We start from the raw sequence: 23,392 nt of genomic DNA, 5'->3' as shown, positions 1-23,392 counted from the left end.
GCGACGCTGGAGCGTCACGGATCGTGCCGTCATAGCGACCAAAGTGCCACTGTGAGACGGTAACTTAAGCAAAATATATACACTGCTCAAAAAATAAAGGGAACACTAAATTACCACATCGTAGATATAACGAAATGAAATATTCTAGTTGCAAATCTTAGTTAATTACATAGTGGGAAGCGTTGAGAAAAATAAAACAAAGGATCAATGTAAATCAAAATATCTCATGGAAGTCTGAATTTGGAATGATTCTCAAAATCAAAGTGGAAAATCAAATTACAGGCTAACCCAACTTCAGTGGCAATGCCTCATGACAAGGAAATGATGCTCAGTAGTGTGTGTGGCCTCCACATGCCTGTATGTCCCCTCCATACAACACCTGGGCATGCCCCTGATGAGGCAGCGGATATTCTCCTGAGGGATCTCCTCCAAAACCTGGATTAAAGCATCAGCCAACTCCTGGACAGTCTGTGGTGCAACGTGAAGTTGGTGGATGGAGTGAGACATGATGTCCCTGATATGCTCGATTAGATTCAGGTCTGGGGAAAGGGCAGGCCAGTCCATAGAATCAATGCATGAACTGCTAACACACTCCAGCCACATGAGGCCTAGCATTGTCATGCATCAGAAGGAACCCAGGGCCAACTGCACCAGCATATGGTCTGACAAGGGGTCTGAGGACATCATCCTGGTACCTAATGGCAGTCAGGGTACCTCTGGTGAGCACATGGAGGGCTGTGCAGCCCTCCAAAGAAATGCCTACCCACACACCATTACTGACCCACTGCCAAACCTCAGGCTGGAGGATGTTGAAGGTAGCAGAACATTCTCCACGGAGTCTCCAGATAGCGTAAATGAAGAGTACAGTGCACCAGTGTCGAATTTGCCAATCTTAGTTTTCTTGAACAAATGCCAATCGCTCTACACGATGGTGGGCTATAAAGTACTACACTCACTTGTGGACGTCGTGCCCTCAACAAACCCTCATAGGGTCTGTTTCTGACAGTTTGAGCAGACACTTGAATGTTAGTGGCCTGCTGGGGGTCATTTTACAGGGCTTTGGCACCTGCACAAAGCAGGTGGTAGCAGTCCTGCTGCTGGGTGTTTGCCCTCCTATGGTCCCCTCCACGTATCCTGGCATACTAGTCCGTCTCCTGGTATCTGCTCCATGGTCTGGACACTGTACTGACAGACACAGCTACCCTTCTTGCCATAGCTCTCAGTAACTTTTCTAGGTTGTATACACCGCCTCATGCTACTGTACATTACTGCTAGGGGTAAGATCAATGAAAATATGCAAAACTGACAAAAACAACAGCCAAAAAGGATGAGAACACAGAAATGGTATGTAGTCACCCCCTGCAGAACCACTCCTTTATAGTGGTTGTCTTGCTAACTGCCTAACATTTCTACCTGTTCCACTTCCACAACAGCAGGAGAAATTGATTTACAATCAGTGTTGCTTCATAACTGGGCAGGTTGATTTCACAGACATGGTGAGTGTGCCCTTTATTTTTTTTTTAGCAGTGTACATACAGCAAAAGAAATAAGTATTTGATCCCTTGCTGATTTTGTAAGTTTGCCCACTGACAAGTCTATAATTTTTAAGGGTAGGTTAATTTTAACATTGAGACATAGAATTATCAAAAATAAAATCCAGAAAATCACTTTGCATAAATTATACAAATTTATTTGCATTTTTGCAGTGAGAAATAAGTATTTGATCCCCTTCCAACCATTAAGAGTTCTGGCTCCTACAGAACAGTTAGACGCTCCTAATCAACTTGTTACCTGCATTAAAGACAGCGGTCTTACATAGTCACCTTTACAAAAGACTCCTGTCCACAGACTCAATTATTCAGTCAGACTGCAACCTCTACAACACGGGCAAGACCAAAGAGCTTTGTAAGGATGTCAGGGACAAGATTATAGACCTGCATAAAGCTGAAATGGGCTACAAAACCATAAGTAAGACTCTGGGTGAGAAGGAGACAACTGTTGGTGCAATAGTAAGAAAATGGAAGAAATACAAAATGAATCGATCTGTGGCACCATGCAAAATCTCACCTCATGGAGTATCTTTGATCACAAGGAAGGTGAGAGATCAGGCTAAAACTACATGGGGGGAACTTGTTAATGATCTAAAGGCAGCTGGGACCACAGTCACCGAGAAAACCATTGCTAACACATTACGCCATAAAGGTTTAATCCTGCAGTGCCCACAAGGTCTCCCTGCTCAATAAGGCACATGTACAGGCCCATCTGAAGTTTGCCATTGAACACTTAGATGATTCTGTGAGTGATTGGGAGAAGGTGCTGTGGTCAGATGAGACAAAATTGAGCTCTTTGCTATTAAAGGAAATCTGTCACCCCATTTTTGGCCTATAAACTGCGGCCACCTCCATCAGGGGCTTATTTACATCATTCTGTAATGCTGTCGATAAGCCCTCAATGTAACCTGAAAGATAAGAAAAACAAGTTAGAATATACTCACCCAGGGGCGGTCCCGCTGCGGTCCAGTCCGACTGGCGTCACAGTCCGGGTCCAGCGCCTCCCATCTTCATACAATGTCGTCCTCTTCTTTGCTTCCTGTCGCGGCTCATGCGCAGGCGTACTTTGTCTGCCCTGTTGAGGGCCGAGCAAAGTGCTGCAGTGCACAGGGCCTCTCTGACCCTTCCCGGCGCCTGCGCACTGCAGTACTTTTCTCGGCCCTCAACAGGGCAGACAAAATACGCCTGCGCAGGAGCGGCGACAGGAAGCAAAAAGTAAGACATCGTATGAAGATGGGAGGCACCGGACCCGGACCGCGACGCCAATCGGACCGGACCGCACCAGGACCGCCCCTGGGTGAGTATAATCCAACTTGTTTTTCTTATCTTTCAGGTTACATCGAGGGCTTATTTACAGCATTACAGAATGCTGTAGATAAGCCCTTGATGGCGGTGGCCTTAGCCTTTAACTCAACTCGCCATGTTTGGCGGAAGAGAAATGATGTCTATGACCCAAAGAACATCGTCCCCACTGTCAAGCATGGAGGTGGAAACATTATGTTTTGGGGGTGTTTCTCTGGTAAGGGCACAGGACTACTTCACCACATCAATGGGAGAATGGATGGAGCCATGTACCGTAAAAACCTGAGTGACAACCTCGTTCCCTCTGCCAGGACATAAAAATGGGTTGTGGCTGGGTCTTCCAGCGAGACAATGAACCAAAACATACAGCCAAAGAAACAATGGAGTGTCTCAAAAAGAATTACATTAAGGTTATGGAGTGGCCCAGCCAGTCTCTAGACCTTATTCCCATAGAAAACTTATGGAGAGAGTTGAAGCTCAGAGTTGGCAAGCGACAGCCTCAAAATGTTAATGATTTAGGGATGATCTGCAAAGAGGAGTGGACTAAAATTCCTCCTGACATGTGCGCAAAACTCATCAACTACAAAAAACCTCTGACTGCTGAACTTGCCAACAAGGGTTTTGCCACCAAGTATTTAGTCTTGTTTGCCAGAACGATCAAATACTGTATTTTCTGGCATATAAGACTACTTTTTAACCCCTGAAAATCTTCTCGGGTATTGTCTTATACGCCAGGTGTCGTCTTATAGGGCAGGTGCGGAGTAATCTGCGGTCGCCGCATATTGTGGGGGGAGCGGTCCCAATGACGAGGTGAGGGGACACCTCACCGGGAAGGTGTAAGTGAAGCAGAGGCAGAGAAGGAGATAATAGGATACAAGGGTGAGCCAGATTAGTGAAAGAGGAGTGTTTTTCTAGGCAAAGCACCGCTCTGTCTCTTTTTTGCATAACCCTGGCATCCCAGACACTGACAGTTTGCTTCACTTACACCTTCCTGGTGAGGCGCTCCCTCACCTCGTCATCGGGACCACTCCCCCCACTATATACGTCGACCGCAGATTGCTCCGCACCCACCCTATAAGACGACACCCGGCATATAAGACAACCCCCGACTTTTGAGAAGATTTTATATTTTAACAGGAAAAGTTGGGGGTCTTCTTATACGCCCAGTCGTCTTATAAGCCGGAAAATACGGGTACTTATTTCTCACTACAAAATGCAAATACAATTACATAATTTATACAATGTGATTTTCTGGATTTTATTTTTGATATTTTATCTCTCAATGTTAAAATTAACCTACCCTTAAAATTATAGACTGTTCATGTATTTGCCAGTGGGCAAACTTACAAAATCAGCAAGGGATCAAATAATTATTTCCTTCACTGTACATAGTTCTATATACTGTATATACTCGAGTATAAGCAGAGTTTTTCAGCACTTTTTTGTGCTGAAATGCCCCTCCCTCGGCTTATAAACGAGTCATTGTCCCAGAACCAGGTGGGGGGGTGGGGGGGGGGGGAAAGCGGTGGAGCAGGGGGTCACAGGAGGCAGAAGCCAGCGGCTGTGGCTGAAGTTTGTGCAGTGAACTTTTCATTTCTCTTAAAGCGTGCACAGTGCCAGCAGCAGTCACCGGCTTGCAGCAGCTGCCGGGCTATCATTTGTGCCCGCTCATTGAGGTAATGAATATTCATCTCTCTCCACTCCCATAGCCGTGGATAGAGGTGACTATTCATTACCTTAATCCTTAATGAGCAGGGACACGTGATCGCTCGGCCGCAGATGCTGCGGCAACGGAACAAGATGCTGCAAGGGAGCACAGGGAAAGTAGGTAGAATGTTTTGGGGTTTTGTTATGCTTTTCTCATGGGGGCCATATATACAAGAATAGAGATGAGGAACCATGTATACCAGGATGGGAATAAGGAGCCATGCAGACAAGGATGGAGAAGAGGAGCCATGCATACAAGGATGAGGATAAGGCGCCATGCATACCAGGATGGGGATAAGGAGCCATGCATATCAGGATGGGGATAAGGAGCCATGCAGACAAGGATGGGGATAAGGAGCCAGGCAGACAAGGATGGGGATAAGGAGCCAGGCAGACAAGGATGGGGATAAGGAGCCAGGCAGACAAGGATGGGGATAAGGAGCCAGGCAGACAAGGATGGGGATAAGGAGCCAGGCAGACAAGGATGGGGGATAAGGAGCCAGGCAGACAAGGATGGGGATAAGGAGCCAGGCAGACAAGGATGGGGATAAGGAGCCAGGCAGACAAGAATGGTGATGAGGAGCCATACAGACAAGGATGGGGATAAGGAGCCAGGCAGACAAGAATGGTGATGAGGAGCCATACAGACAAGGATGGGGATAAGGAGCTATGCATACAAGGCTAGGGAGGAGGAGCCATGCATACTAGGCTTATACTCGAGTCAATATGTTTTAACAGTTTTTTGTGGCAAAATTAGGTGTCTCGGCTTATACTCAGGTCGACTTATACACTAGTATTTCTGGTACATACATACTTACATATGTAGAAAGATAGATTGATTTATATTATGTAGTTTAGTGTCTCCTATATTGGGAGGAAGCTGGCTAGTATCTTCAGTTTAGTGAACTCACCTCAATGAGCTCGAGCTGACGCTGGTGATTGCCACGTGTTCCATGTAAAAGGGAACGAGCTTCATCCAACTGGGCTTTCAACTGTAGAGATTCATTATACAAGACAGAAAACTGAGACTGCATGCATCTATATTCTGGAGACACTCGCACATTTTCCTCCACAGCATTTGCCAGCAAAGCCTGATGGTAAAAAGAAGAACAAGAATTTTAAAAAAAAGCGGTGATGGGCAACTGGCAAATCTCAAGAGCGCTAACTGCATCCCCAAGCTCCATTGCTATATTAAGTACGGTACTCCTAGGAGGCAAGCTTCAATAATGTTTCCTGTGTTAGAGGAGATGTAACAAATGTGGCCACACAGTATATAAGATCTGGAAGGATAGCAGCAAACTTTAGAGGACAGGACTGAGCCATTTCCATCAGTCATCGTGGGTAGGACTACCATAATGAGCCTTCTGTGGGCTCCACCTGTAAATAAAAGTGGCTAGGTTTCCTCAATTATAATGACGAATGGGCATTCACATGTGACAAGCGTCACTGTAACTTTCCCATTTCATTTTGATGCCAACTGAAACCCAAAGATTCATGTTGCAAAATCACTTCTGCATCAGCAATAAAGACTACAGAAGAAGAAGAAAGCTACCTGAAGTTCCTGGTTCTCTGCAGTCACATCCTGCAGGTCCTGTCGCAATTTGTCCAATTCCTGCAGGCGGTTGACTGCTAACTCCGTATTCATGTCGACTTCTGACGTCATCTCTTCAAACTGCAGGAAAACGGAGGAGAACATAAAACATCTATGCCCAAATCTAACAGTGTCATATATAAATACCAGGCAGGCTGCAAACCTCCCCATCCAGAGAGTGTAGACGGTGGACAGATCTGCAAATGTTTTCTAACTTGGGTTGGGCACAATGGCAAAATTACATTGCCCATGCCCTAGGTCACCACTTGCATAATTACAAAGATGACATGTTATGTCACCTTTTTCTTGTATATGTGTTTAAAAACCCACTATGTGACAGCATGTATTGCCCTAGATGTCCATTCAAGCTCTATTTTGTGACACTCCAATAAGAAACCAAAGTGCAATAGCACCTTTCCTCCAATGTATCTAGAATACAGCAACTTGCAGTAAGGTTGTGTGTATCCAGCTCCTATATCCTACACAGGACAATGTGTGCCAGATCCTACAGCATCTCTTGCCCATTTCACTAATCTGTTCCTGAGTAATGTCCTAGCATCTGTGGTCTGTGCAGGTAAGGACTACTAACACAAAGAATGTTATATATCATCAAGGACACTTCTTTCCTAAAATGCCAGCTAGTACAACCAAGAGAAGAGCAGGAAGGAGACACTAGCATGCTGGCTAGGGCAATGGGAGAAGAAAGAAAGAGTACAAAATTCAAAAGTACAATTCATCACCTTCTTAGAATTGATGGTTATGGTTCCTCCATACAAGCTGCTTCCGGCACCATACACTTTGTAGCCCTTGGAATTGACCTGCCAAGATAATGACGATTAATGACGGTGTATCAGAAATCATGTTAGTGCCATCTCCTAACATCATCAATATTGCTTACCCTCTCCAGGACCTCAGACAAGTGTCTGTTCAGGCGTTGTTCTCTTTTCCGGACCTTATCAATGTCCCATTGCAGATCTTCAATAAGACTGTCTAGCACAGAGACTCGAGACTCTGCATTCTCCAAACGTGTCTGCAACTGACTAAACTAAAATACAGAGGAACAAGAGTTGCACATATGCATCTGAAGCTTTACAAAGTATGGTAAATTACCTCCATCTATCACTATATTCCCTTAAAGGGGTATTCTTAAGCTATTACATTTACTTTAATTAGTTACACAGCAAGACAATAAGCAAGTTTGAAAATCAATTTGTTTTCAATTTGCTGTCATTCTCCTGCAATGAGAACTTTTATCTTACATAGTGCACAGCTGGTTTCCATGGAGCTCGGCCATCAGTTTCTGCCCAGAGTGCGCAGTAGTTACATTCTAGGAGAGGTGTTATCGCCTAAGATCCCAGCCAGCGCTCTCCAAACCATTGCAGTTATCTGCTCACCTCCCTCGCTCTCTCTCAGCTCTTGACAACCTGATGCTAAAAGCTTGCAAAATCACCAGTCTACAGCATCAGCTTATGCCAGAGCAGGATGGCAGTGTAGCCTCCAGAACAAACCATTGATGGCTGAATGTGTTACAGCAGAGCTTGTTCTGAGCTTCATAGTTTTACTAACACTATAGGTCTGGTAAACGCAGGAAATTGTCACTCAGTGAGGTGAGCCCAACCCTGCCAAAAACTAGGAAAAAAGGAGACCGCATAGTTCTGAGCTGCTCAAGAGACAACTTTAATATCATAAACAATATAAAAGAATCCCTTTGCCGTTTACTCGGTTTAGGTGACTGCTTAAAATAGCCGATGTGGCCAATTGGTAACAATGGACCAATAACAGTGTGGCCATGGGTAGATTTCCAAAAATGGCACCCTTGATTTATTTAACAGGGGATTCTGACCAGTTCTGCTGCATAATATATATATATATATATATTATTATTTATTTATTATTATTTATTTATAAAGCACCATTGATTTCATGGTGCTGTACATATATATATACACATGTACATATATATATATATATATATTGCAAATATACACACCTATATATACACATATCCACCATGTGCGAACATAGCCTCCTACATACAGTGTCAGCCCCACATAGCCTCCTATATAATTCTCAGAAGCAGAAATGATGTCATCGCGTCTCCTGTCTCAGACACTGATTGGTGGAAGATGAGCCGGCAGCCGCGTCCTCCACCAATGTATTCACGTCTGTCTGCATCCATGCAGATAGGGTCGTCAGCAGCAGAAGATGGACGGCGGGCAAGGTGTGGCCCGTGGGCCACTGTCTCAGCCCTTCAGCTGTCTCTGTCCATGGGCCAGACTGGTACAGCTAGAGGGCCGAATGTGGCCCGCAGACTGCAGTTTGCCCAGGTCTGATGTATCAGCTGCATACACTTTTTAACAATATTTTTCTTGCTAAAAAAGCGAGTGTTTGTCTAAAAAGCAATTTAAAGTAATAAATGCTTAGGTGAAACCTTCATGACAAAAATTCTTTCCTGTGATCTGTTGGGACTACAATGGCAGATGCCACTGTGTCAAGTCTGAAGCTAAATCTGAAGGCTGGGATGCAGATTTTGGCCATGTGACCCAGTATAATCAATACGGTCACCTATGCCTCATGTAAAATTATTTTCAGCTTATAAAGTAAATGTCTCCCCCACCCCCGTCTCCACACACACACAAACATAATGCAATTTGCACATCCCATAGATTGTGCTGATCACTTTCTTAGGCTACGTTCACATTAGCGTTACGCTAATGTGCGTCGCTGTTGCGTCGGCGACGCAGCGGCGACGCGCCCCTATGTTTAACATAGGGGACGCGTGCGTCTTTTTGCACGCGTTTTCCGACACGTGCGTCGTTTTAGACGCTAGCGTCGGACGCAAGAAAACGCTACAAGTTGCATTTTTCTTGCGTCCGATTTCGGCAAAAAACGACGCACGCGCGTTTTTCCGTGCGTCGCCGACGCGACGCTAATGTGAACGTAGACTTAAGGTACCTTCACACTGATCAACTTTCCAACGATCACGACCAGCGATACGACCTGGCCGTGATTGTTGGAAAGTCCTTGTGTGGTCGCTGGAGAGCTGTCACACAGACAGCTCTCCAGCGACCAACGATGCCGAAGTCCTCGGGGAACCAGGGTAAACATCGGGTTACTAAGCGCAGGGCCGCGCTTAGTAACCTGATATTTACTCTGGTTACCATTGTAAAAGTAAGAAAAAAAAAAAACTCACATTCCGGTGTCTGTCATGTCACTCGCCTTCAGCTTCCCGCACTGACTGTGAGCGCCAGCCGGCCGTAAAGCAGAGCGGTGACGTCACCGCTGTGCTCTGCTTTACGGCCGGCGCTCACAGTCAGTGCGGGAAGCTGACGGCGAGGGACGTGACAGACACCGGAATGTAAGTATGTAGTGTTTTTTTTTTTTTTTTTTTACATTTACAATGGTAACCAGGGTAAATATCAGGTTACTAAGCGTGGCCCTGCACTTAGTAACCCGATGTTTACCCTGGTTACAAGTGAACACATCGCTGGATCGGCGTCACACACGCCAATCCAGCAATGTCAGCGGGTGATCCAGTGACAAAATAAAGTGCTGGCCTTCTAGCTCCGACCAGCGATGTCACAGCAGGATCCAAATCGCTGCTGCGTGTCAAACACAACGATATCGCTATCCAGGACGCTGCAACGTCACAGATCGCTATCGTTCAAAAGTTGCTGAGTGTGACGGTACCTTTTAAGGTACCTTCACACTAAACGACGCTGCAGCGATCCAGACAACGATCCGGATCGCTGCAGCGTCGCTGTTTGGACACTGGAGAGCTGTCACACAGCCCAACGATGCCGGTAACCAGAGTAAACATCGGGTTACTAAGCGCAGGGCCGCGCTTAGTAACCCGATGTTTACCCTGGTTACCATCCTAAAAGTAAAAAAAACAAACACTACATACTTACCTTCAGCTGTCTGTCCCCGGCGCTCTGCTTCCTGCACTGGCTGTGAGCGCCGGTCAGCCGGAAACCGCTCTGCTTTCTGGCCGCTGTGCTCACAGTGAGTACAGAGAAGCACAGCGCCGGGGACAGACAGCTGAAGGTAAGTATGTAGTGTTTGTTTTTTTTACTTTTAGGATGGTAACCAGGGTAAACATCGGGTTACTAAGCGCGGCCCTGCGCTTAGTAACCCGATGTTTACCCTGGTTACCAGTGAAGACATCGCTGAATCGTCGTCACACACGCCGATTCAGCGGTGTCAGCGGGAGAGCCAGCGACCAAATAAAGTTCTGGCCTTCTAGCCCCGACCAACAACATCACAGCAGGATCCTGATCGCTGCTGCGTGTCTAACACAACGATATCGCTAGCCAGGATGCTGCAACGTCACGGATCGCTAGCGATATCGTTTAGTGTGAAGGTACCTTAATACAAATGGAATAGGTAAAATAGATTAGAGCAATCCTAGCTTTTTCTTTTATGGTAGGGGGGACCAAGTCTCCTGCATAGCCATAAAGCCGCTGATATGATAAGAATCTGGCTGTCTCCAGCCTTTACTAGAAGGAGATAGCGTGTCCCCTACTGATGGCCAACTGGACCTTCACTGGCCTGAGAAAACAAGTCTCCAAACCTCTTGAGTCATGTTCTGCTGCTTTTCCTGCAGCCGCTTGCACACCTCCTGCAGACGTATGTTCTCATTAGTTAACATAGAGCTCAACTCTTTCACAGCTTCTTCCATCTGTGATGGGTCTGCATGAAAACAGGCAAAGAGTGGATACCAAACACTGGCTTAGTGCACTCAAAACCTATCAAGATACCATGTTGCTAAATGCCAGGATTTCTTACCATTGCTGTTGAGTTTAGCAGACACCTGGTCCAGCCGGGCATGTAACTGATCGTAGACCAACACAATGCGGGCAACGGCTCGGCGAGAGGATTCTACACGTTCCTGCAGCTGAGACTCGATCTCTTCACTGGTACTGCTGGCCAAAGTGCCCAAGAAAGAGAACGAGGACTCCGTAAGCCCATCGCCTACAAGTAAAAGGCCATCAGTTAGAGAAAGATCAGAAAAAGCCACGGTCCTGTAACTTTACAAAATCTAGTGGTTGTCCGGATCAATTAACCCATTAACGACATGTGACAACCATTTTTGGAACAGGTTGCATGTGGGGTGTATAGAGTGGGCTCAGGCGCTGAGGTCCTTAGAGGGAATCTGTCAGCAGGTTTTGCTATGTAACCTGAGGACAGCAGGAGATAGGGGCTGAAACACAGAATTCAGGGATGTATCACTTGCCAAAGTGCTCACTGCTGGTTACTAACTGTGAAGGATTTATCACTATGAGATTAACATTGCAGGACTAGTCTGGCAACTAAGCACCTCACTGTCTGGAGTGGGCGGGGCTAGCTTTCTCAGCTCTGCTTCATTCTATAGCTAAAAGCTCTGATTGTGTGAGAATGGCTGCACCCAGTAAACTAAGTGGTACATGGTTGGATTCAGCTTTTCTTTGCCTACCTCATGCTGCTTTAGGATGAGGTAGCAAAGACTTGCTAACAGATTCCCTTTAAGCCATTGGGAGCACCATGCTAAACCAAAATCTTGTATCATATGGATACTTAACCCCTTTACCCCCAAGGGTGGTTTGCACGTTAATGACCAGGCCAATTTTTACAATTCTGACCACTGTCCCTTTATGAGGTTATAACTCCGAAACGCTTCAACGGATCCTGGTGATTCTGACATTGTTTTCTCGTGACATATTGTACTTCATGATAGTGGTAAAATTTCTTTGATAGTACCTGCGTTTATTTGTGAAAAAAACGGAAATTTGGCGAAAATTTTGAAAATTTCGCAATTTTCAAACTTTGAATATTTATGCAATTAAATCACAGAGATATGTCACACAAAATACTTAATAAGTAACATTTCCCACATGTCTCCTTTACATCAGCATAATTTTGGAACCAATTTTTTTTTTTGTTAGGGAGTTATAAGGGTTAAAAGTTGACCAGCAATTTCTCATTTTTACAACACCATTTTTTTTTAGGGACCACATCTCATTTGAAGTCATTTTGAGGGGTCTATATGATAGAAAATGCCCAAGTGTGACACCATTCTAAAAACTGCACCCCTCAAGGTGCTCAAAACCACATTCAAGAAGTTTATTAACCCTTCAGGTGTTTAATAGGAATTTTTGGAATGTTTAAATAAAAATGAACATTTAACTTTTTTACACAAAAAATTTACTTCAGCTCCAATTTGTTTTATTTTACCAAGGGTAACAGGAGAAATTGGACCCAAAAAGTTGTTGTCCAATTTGTCCTGAGTACGCTGATACCCCATATGTGGCAGTAAACCACTGTTTGGGCGCATGGGAGAGCTCGGAAGAGAAGGAGCGCTATTTGACTTTTCAATGCAAAATTGACAGGAATTGAGATGGGACGCCATGTTGCGTTTGGAGAGCCACTGATGTGCCTAAACATTGAAACCCCCCACAAGTGACACCATTTTGGAAAGTAGACCCCCTAAGGAACTTATCTGGATGTGTGGTGAGCACTTTGACCCACCAAGTGCTTCACAGAAGTTTATAATGCAGAACCGTAAAAATAAAAAATCATATTTTTTCACAAAAATTATATTTTTGCCCCCAATTTTTTATTTTTCCAAGGGTAAGAGAAGAAATTGGACCTCAAAAGTTGTTGTCCAATTTGTCCTGAGTACGCTGATACCCCATATGTGGCAGTAAACCACTGTTTGGGCGCATGGGAGAGCTCGGAAGGGAAGGAGCGCAGTTTGACTTTTCAATGCAAAATTGACAGAAATTGAGATGGGACGCCATGTTGCGTTTGGAGAGCCACTGATGTGCCTAAACATTGAAACCCCCCACAAGTGACACCATTTTGGAAAGTAGACCCCCTAAGGAACTTATCTAGAGGTGTGGTGAGCACTTTGACCCACCAAGGGCTTCACAGAAGTTTATAATGCAGAGCCATAAAAATAAAACAAAATTTTTTTCCCACAAAAATTATTTTTTAGCCCCCAGTTTTGTATTTTCCCTAGGGTAACAGGAGAAATTGGACCCCAAAAGTTGTTGTCCAATTTGTCCTGAGTACGCTGATACCCCATATGTGGGGGGGAACCACCGTTTGGGCGCATGGGAGGGTTCGGAAGGGAAGGAGCGCCATTTGGAATGCAGACTTAGATGGAATGGTCTGCAGGCGTCACATTGCGTTTGCAGAGCCCCTAATGTACCTAAACAGTAGAAACCCCCCACAAGTGACACCATTTTGGAAAGTAGACCCCCTAAGGAACTCATCTTGATGTGTTGTGAGAGCTTTGAACCCCCAAGTATTTCACTACAGTTTATAACGCAGAGCCATGCAAATAAAAAATATTTTTTTTTCCACAAAAATTATATTTTAGCCCCCAGTTTTGTATTTTTCCAAGGTTAGCAGGAGAAATTGGACCCTAAATGTTGTTGTCCAATTTGTCCTGAGTACGCTGATACCCGATATGTGGGGGGGAACCACCGTTTGGGCGCATGGGAGGGCTCGGAAGGGAAGGAGCATCATTTGGAATGCAGACTTAGATGGATTGGTCTGCAGGCGTCACATTGCGTTTGCAGAGCCCCTAATGTACCTAAACAGTAGAAACCCCCCACAAGTGACCCCATATTGGAAACTAGACCCCTCAATGAACTTATCTAGATGTGTTGTGAGAACTTTGAACCCCCAAGTGTTTCACTACAGTTTATAACGCAGAGCCGTGAAAATAAAAAATCTTTTTGTTTTCCCACAAAAATTATTTTTTAGCCCCCAGTTTTGTATTTTCCCAAGGGTAACAGGAGAAATTGGTCCACAAAAGTTGTTGTCCAATTTGTCCTGAGTACGCTGATACCCCATATGTTGGGGTAAACCCCTGTTTGGGCACACAGGAGAGCTCGGAAGGGAAGGAGCACTGTTTTACTTTTTCAACGCAGAATTGGCTGGAATTGAGATCGGACGCCATGTCGTGTTTGGAGAGCCCCTGATGTGCCGAAACAGTGGAAACCCCCCAATTATAACTGAAACCCTAATCTAAACACACCCCTAACCCTAATTCCAACGGTAACCCTAACCACACCTCTAACCCTGACACACCCCTAACCCTAATCCCAACCCTATTCCCAACTGTAAATGTAATCTAAACCCTAACCCTAACTTTAGCCCCAACCCTAACTGTAGCCCCAACCCTAACCCTAACCCTAGCCCTAACCCTAGCCCTAACCCTAGCCCTAACCCTAACCCTAGCCCTAGCCCTAACCCTAGCCCTAACCCTAGCCCTAACCCTAGCCCTAACCCTAGCCCTAATGGGAAAATGGAAATAAATACATTTTTTTTTATTTTTCCCTAACTAAGGGGGTGATGAAGGGGGGTTTGATTTACTTTTATAGCGAGTTTTTTAGCGGATTTTTATGATTGGCAGCCGTCACACACTGAAAGACCCTTTTTATTGCAAAAAATATTTTTTGCAATACCACATTTTGAGAGCTATAATTTTTCCATATTTTGGTCCACAGAGTCATGTGAGGTCTTGTTTTTTGCGGGACGAGTTGACGTTTTTATTGAAAACATTTTTGGGCACGTGACATTTTTTTATCGCTTTTTATTCCGATTTTTGTGAGGAAGAATGACCAAAAGCCAGCTATTCATGAATTTCTATTGGGGGAGGCGTTTATACCGTTCCGCGTTTGGTAAAATTGATAAAGCAGTTTTATTCTTCGGGTCAGTACGATTACAGCGATACCTCATTTATATCATTTTTTTATGGTTTGGTGCTTTTATACGATAAAAACTATTTTACAGAAAAAATAATTATTTTTGCATCGCTTTATTCTCAGGACTAACTTTTTTATTTTTTTGCTGATGATGCTGTATGGCGGCTCTTTTTTTGCGGGACAATATGACGCTTTCAGCGGTACCATGGTTATTTATATCTGTCCTTTTGATCGCGTGTTATTCCACTTTTTGTTCGGCGGTATGATAATAAAGCGTTGTTTTTTGCCTCGTTTTTTTTTTTTTTTTCTTACGGTGTTTACTGAAGGGGTTAACTAGTGGGACAGTTTTATAGGTCGGGTCGTTACGGACGCGGCGATACTAAATATGTGTACTTTTATTGTTTTTTTTTTTTATTTAGATGAAGAAATTTATTTATGGGAATAATATTTTTTTTTTTTTTTCATTATTTTGGAATATTTTTTTTAATTTTTTTTACACATTTGGAAAATTTTTTTTTTACTTTTTTACTTTGTCCCAGGGGGGGACATCACAGATCAGTGATCTGACAGTTTGCACAGCACTCTGTCAGATCACTGATCTGATAGGAGTGCAGGCTGCTTCACAGTGCCTGCTCTGAGCAGGCTCTGTGAAGCCACCTCCCTCCCTGCAGGACCCGGATCCGCGGCCATCTTGGATCCGGGACTTACTGCAGGGAGGGAGGTGAGGAGACCCTCGCAGCAACGCGATCACATCGCGTTGCTGCGGGGGGTTCAGGGAAGCCCGCAGGGAGCCCCCTCCCTGCGCGGTGCTTCCCTGCACCGCCGGCACATCGCGATCATCTTTGATCGCGGTGTGCCAGGGGTTAATGTGCCGGGGGCGGTCCGTGACCGCTCCTGGCACATAGTGCCGGATGTCAGCTGCGATAAGCAGCTGACACCCGGCCGCGATCGGCCGCGCTCCCCCCGTGAGCGCGGCCGATCGGCTATGACGTACTATCCCGTCCAGGGTCAGATAAGCCCAGGGCACCTCGACGGGATAGTACGTCTAAGGTCACAGAGGGGTTAATATAGAGCCCAGACAGCTTTGGCTCCATACTGAGATACTAGACCGAAGTCACAACTCCTCGGAATCCTAGCCATGTACCCCGCTTTAACCAAGCAGATTAAAAAAAAAATCCCTTACCTCTTTCACTGTCCTTGCGTTCTGAATTGCTGTCAGAATCTGGCTCGGGCTCTGGAATCACCAGCGCTTTCCGTTCACTGAGAAACTCTCCCAAATCTTGGTCCAAATCGTAACGGCCAAGGAGGATCCGAATGTTTTCATCAAACTGAAACAGAGAAACGTTGAGTATATGGTAAAAGGAAATCTAATGATTGCGTCAGATCGACTTACTATTGTTCATTATTTTAAGCCTGCTGTTCAAATTAGAACGAAGCCTTTCCAACACAGACCTCTTTCCTCTACCTAACTGTCTGCTGCTGTGTGTGAATTGCAGATGTCATCATTCTCCCTAGGCCAGAACTGTCAATCACAAGGCACCAGTCCTGCCCACATTCAACGGTTTACATTGTCACATTACATACAGCACAAAATTGGCCATGTAGAATAAGTAAAGGCTTTACTACTTTAGAAGCAAATTTGTCTTTTTATTATAGCATGCAAAAACAAACCCCCTCCTGAACCAGCCCTTAAAGGCAATCTGTCCGCAAGTTTGGATAAGTAATATGAGAACACCATAACATAGGACCCGAGACCCTGGTTCCAATGACGTGCCACCTACAGGGCTGTGTTTTGCACTTTCAATACAATAGTGATTTATCAGCAAGAGATAATCACTACAGGACAACTGGCCTTGTGCCTCCTAGTCCAAACACACCCCCAGCAGTCCACTGTCATAATACAATGTACACAGAAAGCTGTGGTGTGGGTGACATCTCACAGCTTAAACATCTCAGCTCTGCTAGATCTGCAGCAGAGAAAACTGTGACCATCACAACTGCTGCACCCAGTGATACATTGATGGAATCGGGGTCTCTGTCCCTACTTCATGCTGCTGACGGATTATATAGCAAACCTGCTGACGGATTCATTTTAAGGCTACGTCCCCATGATGAGTATTTGGTGAGTTGTTGATGTTGTAGATTTTCTGCACATATGGGTATGTGCACATGTTCAGTATTTGGAGTACAAAAAGCTGTTGCAAGTACTGGAGTTTTGGCAGGAAAACCGCAAAATATGCACATTTTTGAGACAGATTTTTTTTCCAATGGGATAAATATGCTGCATAAACGCTGAAGGAAGTGACATCATGCAGATTTGAAAGACTTTAAATCTGTAAGGAAAAAATAAGCAGTGTGTGCATAAGAGCTCAGAAATATCAGTCACGCTGGCACAGCAGACCCTGCGGTTTATACTGTGTAAAAATACATGGTTTTATGTGTCCCCCAGTGGAGCGATAGGCAAAAAACGACAGTGGGCATGAGATTTCTATAAATCCCATCCACTTTGCTGGAAACGCAAGACGCTGCACCAAAAGCTCAATGTGGGAATGTAACCTAATGGGGTTATTATTATTATAGCACCATTTATTCCATGTAAGCGGTCGAAGAGGGAGCAGGAAGATAGATGGGAGGACAGTTCAAGATGGGCGTGTTGTTCCAGTAGCTTGGAGGCATAGGGGAGAAGTGATATAGGGCGATGGCTAGATACAGAGGATGGGTCAAGAGAGGGCTTTTTGAGGATAGGTGTGAGTGAGGCATGTTTAAAGCTTGAGGGGAAAACACCAGTTGTTAGTGATAGGTTGAAGAGATGGGTTAGGGTTGGGATGAAGACTGTGGCGAGGTTTGGGATGAAGTGGGATGGGATCGGGTCAAGTGCACAGGTGGTGAGATGCGATCTTGAGAGTAGAGTGGAGAGTTTATCTTCTGCAATGGTGGAGAAGTTGGTTTTGGAGGTGGAGGGCTGGGTAGTTGGGAGGAAGGGCTCTGGGGGTTGTCGACTAAAACTGTCTCTGATGTTCTCAATCTTCTGCTTGAAAAGTGAGGCAAAGTCTTCTGCTGATATGAGTGGGGAGGGAGGAGGGTCTTGGGGGATGGAGGAGAGAATTGAAGGTGTTGAATAACTGTTTAGGGTTGTCCAGTCTTGTCCCTGAGGATGCGATATATTAGATGGGTGGAGGACTGACATTCTGCATTCCCACTGGTCGGCTGCTATGTTGTGACTACACATTCAATATGGTTTCTGATATGTGGCCATGGCATTTTACATGCATTTATATAAAGAGTTAAGACTCTGATTGTGGGACCTACATATGGAATATTGGCGTACTTTTACTAGTCGGCATGCAGAAGCATGTCCACGTCCTGATGATGGGGGGCCGCAGGACGTGCACCTGTGCTCTACATGGATTGCTATATGACTGCTACACAAATCTTTTTGTGGACTGCAGGAACTAAAGAGCCCTAAAGTCCAGGACAGTTGTAATGCATGTGAAGCTAGAGAGGAGGAAGACGCACTAGCCTAGTACAGAGGAGTAGGGCCGGGGTGGCACTGCCAACAGCAGGACAGACCTGACTCCAGTAACGGTTCACAATGAGGAGAGATGCATCATCTGTGGCCTGGCGTTTCTCCAGGGTCTCGATGCGGTCCCGCAGCTCGTCTTCTATGGCCTGTCTCTGGTCCAGCATGCCAGCTAGCTTCTTGTTCTTCACCTGCAGGGTGCGCAAGTCCTGCTCCTCCTAGAAGAACAAAGTCAAATTAACTAACAGAAAAAAACAAAACAAACAAAAAAGCTTCCAGAAACAAAACTTACTGTGGATGAGACGCCCCCCAGCTTTATAGTTTCCACTGTGGTCCCAGAATCCTCCACTGCTGCCTTTTTTTCAGGGGGACCCGAGGGGCCAGCATCCCCTGCTGCTCTCTTACTAGCTGCACCTGACATCCTGGGAGTTGAGCAGGAGAGGTGCAGTGTCCTAGAGGGTCGTGCCTAAAAAATATATACAGGTATTTGCCATAACACAAGCTAGTGCCGTGTACACATGCCCCCTACACACACGGGAGCCAGTGGCATCCGCAACCCGCACCATACCATAGTGTGCTTAGCACAGGGCTGTGGAGTCGGAGGTTTGGCTTACTGACTCCACAGCCCTGCTTATCACAGTACCCCACTTTTCGAGGGTCCTCTATGGATGTGTATGGGAGCACTTAATGACAATACCCAACCTGTTTCAGTGGCCGTTTATCCACCCTGGTATATTCCATACCCAAACCTCTGCCATTTACCTTTCATTCATTTGGTTTAATGCTAACAGCTATATCACCGATTCTGGCTCAGATGAATGGAAATTTACCGCACGTAGAGTGTTTTCATGTGTTAGGTTGTTTAGTAACAGGGTTTTTATGGCATATTTTTTCAACATATTAGGGCTAATTTGTACAAGAGGAGAAAGAAAAATATATTTTTAAGCAAACGAACCAGTTTTATTATTTTGTGTGAACTGGGTGTGTTAGAATGGGCTCGGCACCTTGTTTGGTTCCTTTGGGTACAGTTTCGGGTTCCTGGAGCGGCTAGGCTTGGTATAGATAACGTTTTTCTTATTTTTATCATTTTCCAGGTGCTACTGTAAGTTGGGCCTTAGGATCATGAGGGCAGCACGGCGGAGAGGCGGTGGTATCGGTATATACATTCCACACTACAAGGACCTACCTAAGCAGCAGGACGCTTCGCACACATATCCCGACCTGCCTGACCCAGGCCATTTCTACCGCCAGGCCCTCTGGTGCTGAACATGCCCTGCAGACAGTTGTGCTTTCAGTGCCCCCGGAGTCACACGTCTGATGATAGCCCTCCGGATGATCATGTTACATGACATGCTGGCTGGCTTCTGTACCCACTTCTCCTTCCTCTTTCCACTCTGCCCACCAGCGGTGGGCGAAGCTTGCTCGCGGTGTGACGGAGGTGACGCACCACTGATTCTCGACATTCGCCATAGACCACAGGCTTATCTGCCCAGCAATCTGTACAAGGATAGGAAATATGGCTCCTGTGTACCTACAGCCGGCACTCCGCGCCTTGGGCTATTACTGCAGCTGTTATCAGGGAGGGCACAGCACTCTCTGCTTCTGGGGTCCTGCAACTATCAATGTAAAGCCATGTGTACACTAGCAGTATTTGGTCAGTTTTTTACCTCAGTATTTTGTAGCCAAAACCAGGAGTGGGTGATAAATCCAGAAGTGGTGACGTGTTTCTATTATACTTTTCCTCTCATTGTTACAGCCCTGATTTTGGGGATAACATACTGACCAAATACTGAACATGGCTTTACCTAGGGTCCTGGGGCTGATACTGGGCTCCCATGGGTAGCACTTCAATATGTTACACGGGTCCTTTTTGTATTATTGGGGTCCTTCAACTATCAATGTTACCTAGGATCCTGCAGCTGTTACTGGGGGCCCTACAGCTAGTACTGTGACTATAAATGGTACATGGGGCCCTTCAGCTGGTACTGGGGGTCCTATGAATAGTACAGAGACTACCAATGTTACCTAGGGACCTGCTGTTATTCGAGGTCCTATGGATAGTACAGAGATTACCAATGTTATTTAATGACCTGAAAATGATCTGCAAGGAGTTTTTCTCCCCGTGTTTGCGTGGGTTTCCTCCGGGTACTCTGGTTTCCTCCCACATTCCAAAGACATACTGATAGGGGATTTAGATTGTGAGCCCCATCGGGGACAGTGATGATAATGTGTGTAACCTGTAAAGCGCTGCGGAATGTGTTAGCGCTATATAAAAATAAAGATTATTAATGACCTGCTGTTACTTGGGGTCCTATGGATAGTACAGAAACTACCAATGTTACCTAGGGACCTGCTATTACTGGGGGTCCTACAGTTAGTGCTGTAATATGTTACATGAGCTCTTACAGGTAGAAGAGAGACTATAAATGTTATGTAGGGTCTTGCTTCTGCTACTGGGGGTCCTACAACTATTACTGTGACTATCAATGTTACCTGGGGCCCGTCATCTGTTAGTGGGGTTCCAACATCTAGTACTGTGACTAGCACTGTTACCTGGGGCCCTGCAACCATCAATGTTACATGGGGCTCTGCCTCTATTACTGGTGGTCCTACAAGAAGTATAATGACTATCAATGTTACCTGGGGCCGGTTCTTCGGCTAGTAGCGCAACTATCAATGTTACCACCTGGCATTAATGGCCCTATAGCTAGTATTGTAGCTATCAATGTTACTGGAGTCCTAAGGCTGTTACTCTGGACATCGTTTCTACTGGGGGGAGGCTAAGGATATTTGTGATACTAATGGAGGCAGCCGATCCCAGCAGGAGCACAGACACTCAATATAGCGAGTGTGCACAGCTCTGCTCCATTCAGCCTCCCTTATAGGTAGGGGATCGCTTACTACTGTGGGATCTGCTCCATTCAGCCCCCCTTATAGGTAGGGGATCGCTTACTACTGTGGGATCTGCTCCATTCAGCCCCCTTATAGGTAGGGGATCACTTACTACTGTGGGATCTGCTCTATTCAGCCCCCCTTATTGGTAGGGGATCACTAACTACTGTGGGATCTGCTCCACTCAGCCCCCTTTATAGGTAGGGGGATCACTTACTACTGTGAGATCTGCTCCATTCAGCCCCCTTTATAGGTACGGCATCACTTACTACAGTGGGATCTGCTGCATTCAGCCCCCCTTATAGGTACGGCATCACTTACTATTGTGGGATCTGCTCCATTCAGCCCCCCTTATAGGTAGGGGATCACTTACTATTGTGGGATCTGCTGCATTCAACCCTCCTTATAGGTAAGGGATCACTTACTACTGTGGGATCTGCTTCATTCAGCCTCCCTTATAGGTAGAGGATCACTTACTACTGTGGGATCTGCTGCATTCAGCCCCCCCTTATAGGTAGGAGATCACTTACTACTGTGGGATCTGCTCTATTCAGCCTTTATAGGTAGGGGATCATTACTACTGTGGGATCTGCTCAATTCAGCCCCCCTTATAGGTAAGGGATCACTTACTACTGTGGGATCTGCTGCATTCAGCCTCCCTTATAGGTAGGGGATCAGTTACTGCTGTGGGATCTGCTCCATTCAGCCCCCCTTATAGGTAGGGGATCACTTACAACTGTGGGATCTACTCCATTCAGCCCCCCTTATAGGTAGGGGATCACTTACTACTGTGGGATCTGCTGCATTCAGCCCCCCTGATAGGTAGGGGATCACTTACTACTGTGGGATCTGCTCCATTCAGCCCCCCTTATAGGTAGGGGATCACTTACTACTGTGGTATCTGCTGCATTCAGCCCCCCTTATAGGTAGGGGATCACTTACTACTGTGGGATCTGCTCCATTCAGCCCCCCTTATAGATAGGGGATCACTTACTACTGTGGGATCTGCTCCATTCAGCCCCCCTTATAGGTAGGGGATCACTTACTACTGTGGGATCTGCTCCATTAAGCCCCCCTTATAGGTAGGGGATCACTTACTACTGTGGGATCTGCTCCATTCAGCCCCCCTTATAGGTAGGGGATCACTTACTACTGTGGGATCTGCTCCATTCAGCCCCCTTATAGATAGGGGATCACTTACTACTGTGGGATCTGCTCCATTCAGCCCCCCTTATAGGTAGGGGATCACTTACTACTGTGGGATCTGCTCCATTAAGCCCCCCTTATAGGTAGGGGATCACTTACTACTGTGGGATCTGCTCCATTCAGCCCCCCTTATAGGTAGGGGATCACTTACTACTGTGGGATCTGCTCCATTCAGCCCCCCTTATAGGTAGGGGATCACTTACTACTGTGGGATCTGCTCCATTCAGCCCCCCTTATAGGTAGGGGATCACTTACTACTGTGGGATCTGCTCCATTCAGCCCCCCTTATAGGTAGGGGATCACTTACTACTGTGGGATCTGCTCCATTCAGCCCCCCTTATAGGTAGGGGATCACTTACTACTGTGGGATCTGCTCCATTCAGCCCCCCTTATAGGTAGGGGATCGCTTACTACTGTGGGATCTGCTCCATTCAGCCCCCCTTATAGATAGGGGATCACTTACTACTGTGGGATCTGCTGCATTCAGCCCCCTTATTGGAAGGGGATCACTTACTACTGTGGGAATAACCCTTTGAGTGCCCCTTCCCTATATATTATACCTACCCTACACATCAGGAGCCATACACAGGAAGCAGCCTAGCTGACAGCTACCCTGCCTGCCACTGAGAGCCCCTCCAGAGCAGCCCTATCCCCAGCAGCGCCCCTGCCGCCTGCACCGTGCCGGGCGTACACCGGAGACAGCTCGGGTCACTTCTCTCCTCTCCTATTGTAAGCCATTCCATAACATTTACCTTTAGACACAGATAAGCCCAACACAGAAGCAGCCCGGAACAGGAAGTGACGCGCGGAGAAAGCACAGAACGACTGACAGGGTGGGATTACGGGGGCCATATTGGTAGAGGTGGCCGTTACTCGTGACGTAATCACTCCGGAAGCGTCAAGTCGCCATGTTGGTAAAGTACGTCGC

General features: G+C 46.0%; 1 protein-coding gene across 4 annotated transcripts in view; it reads right to left on the bottom strand.

The window, feature by feature from the left end:
• Positions 1–23,392, bottom strand: part of RNF20 (ring finger protein 20) — a 151,433-nt gene that overhangs the window by 52,325 nt on the left and 75,716 nt on the right. Inside the window, exons 1-10 of one of the 4 annotated variants that reach the window (XM_069752715.1) lie at positions 23,217–23,332; positions 18,659–18,832; positions 18,417–18,584; positions 16,030–16,174; positions 10,939–11,124; positions 10,724–10,842; positions 7,049–7,195; positions 6,891–6,968; positions 6,112–6,231; positions 5,471–5,650 (exon numbers count right to left, since the gene is read on the bottom strand). In XM_069752715.1, coding sequence (XP_069608816.1) covers positions 5,471–5,650; positions 6,112–6,231; positions 6,891–6,968; positions 7,049–7,195; positions 10,724–10,842; positions 10,939–11,124; positions 16,030–16,174; positions 18,417–18,584; positions 18,659–18,787 — 1,272 coding nt within the window. In that variant the 5' untranslated portion in view covers positions 18,788–18,832; positions 23,217–23,332. Of the gene's footprint in view, positions 1–5,470; positions 5,651–6,111; positions 6,232–6,890; positions 6,969–7,048; positions 7,196–10,723; positions 10,843–10,938; positions 11,125–16,029; positions 16,175–18,416; positions 18,585–18,658; positions 18,833–19,552; positions 19,635–23,028; positions 23,053–23,216; positions 23,333–23,392 lie in introns of those variants that run through there. The other 3 variants (XM_069752714.1, XM_069752717.1, XM_069752718.1) reach the window with 3 other exon arrangements.

Source organism: Ranitomeya imitator, chromosome 2 (assembly GCF_032444005.1).
Source record: "Ranitomeya imitator isolate aRanImi1 chromosome 2, aRanImi1.pri, whole genome shotgun sequence".
Lineage (NCBI taxonomy): Eukaryota > Metazoa > Chordata > Amphibia > Anura > Dendrobatidae > Ranitomeya > Ranitomeya imitator.
Note: the sequence above shows the minus strand (reverse complement) of the source record. Positions and strands in the feature narration are given on the sequence as shown.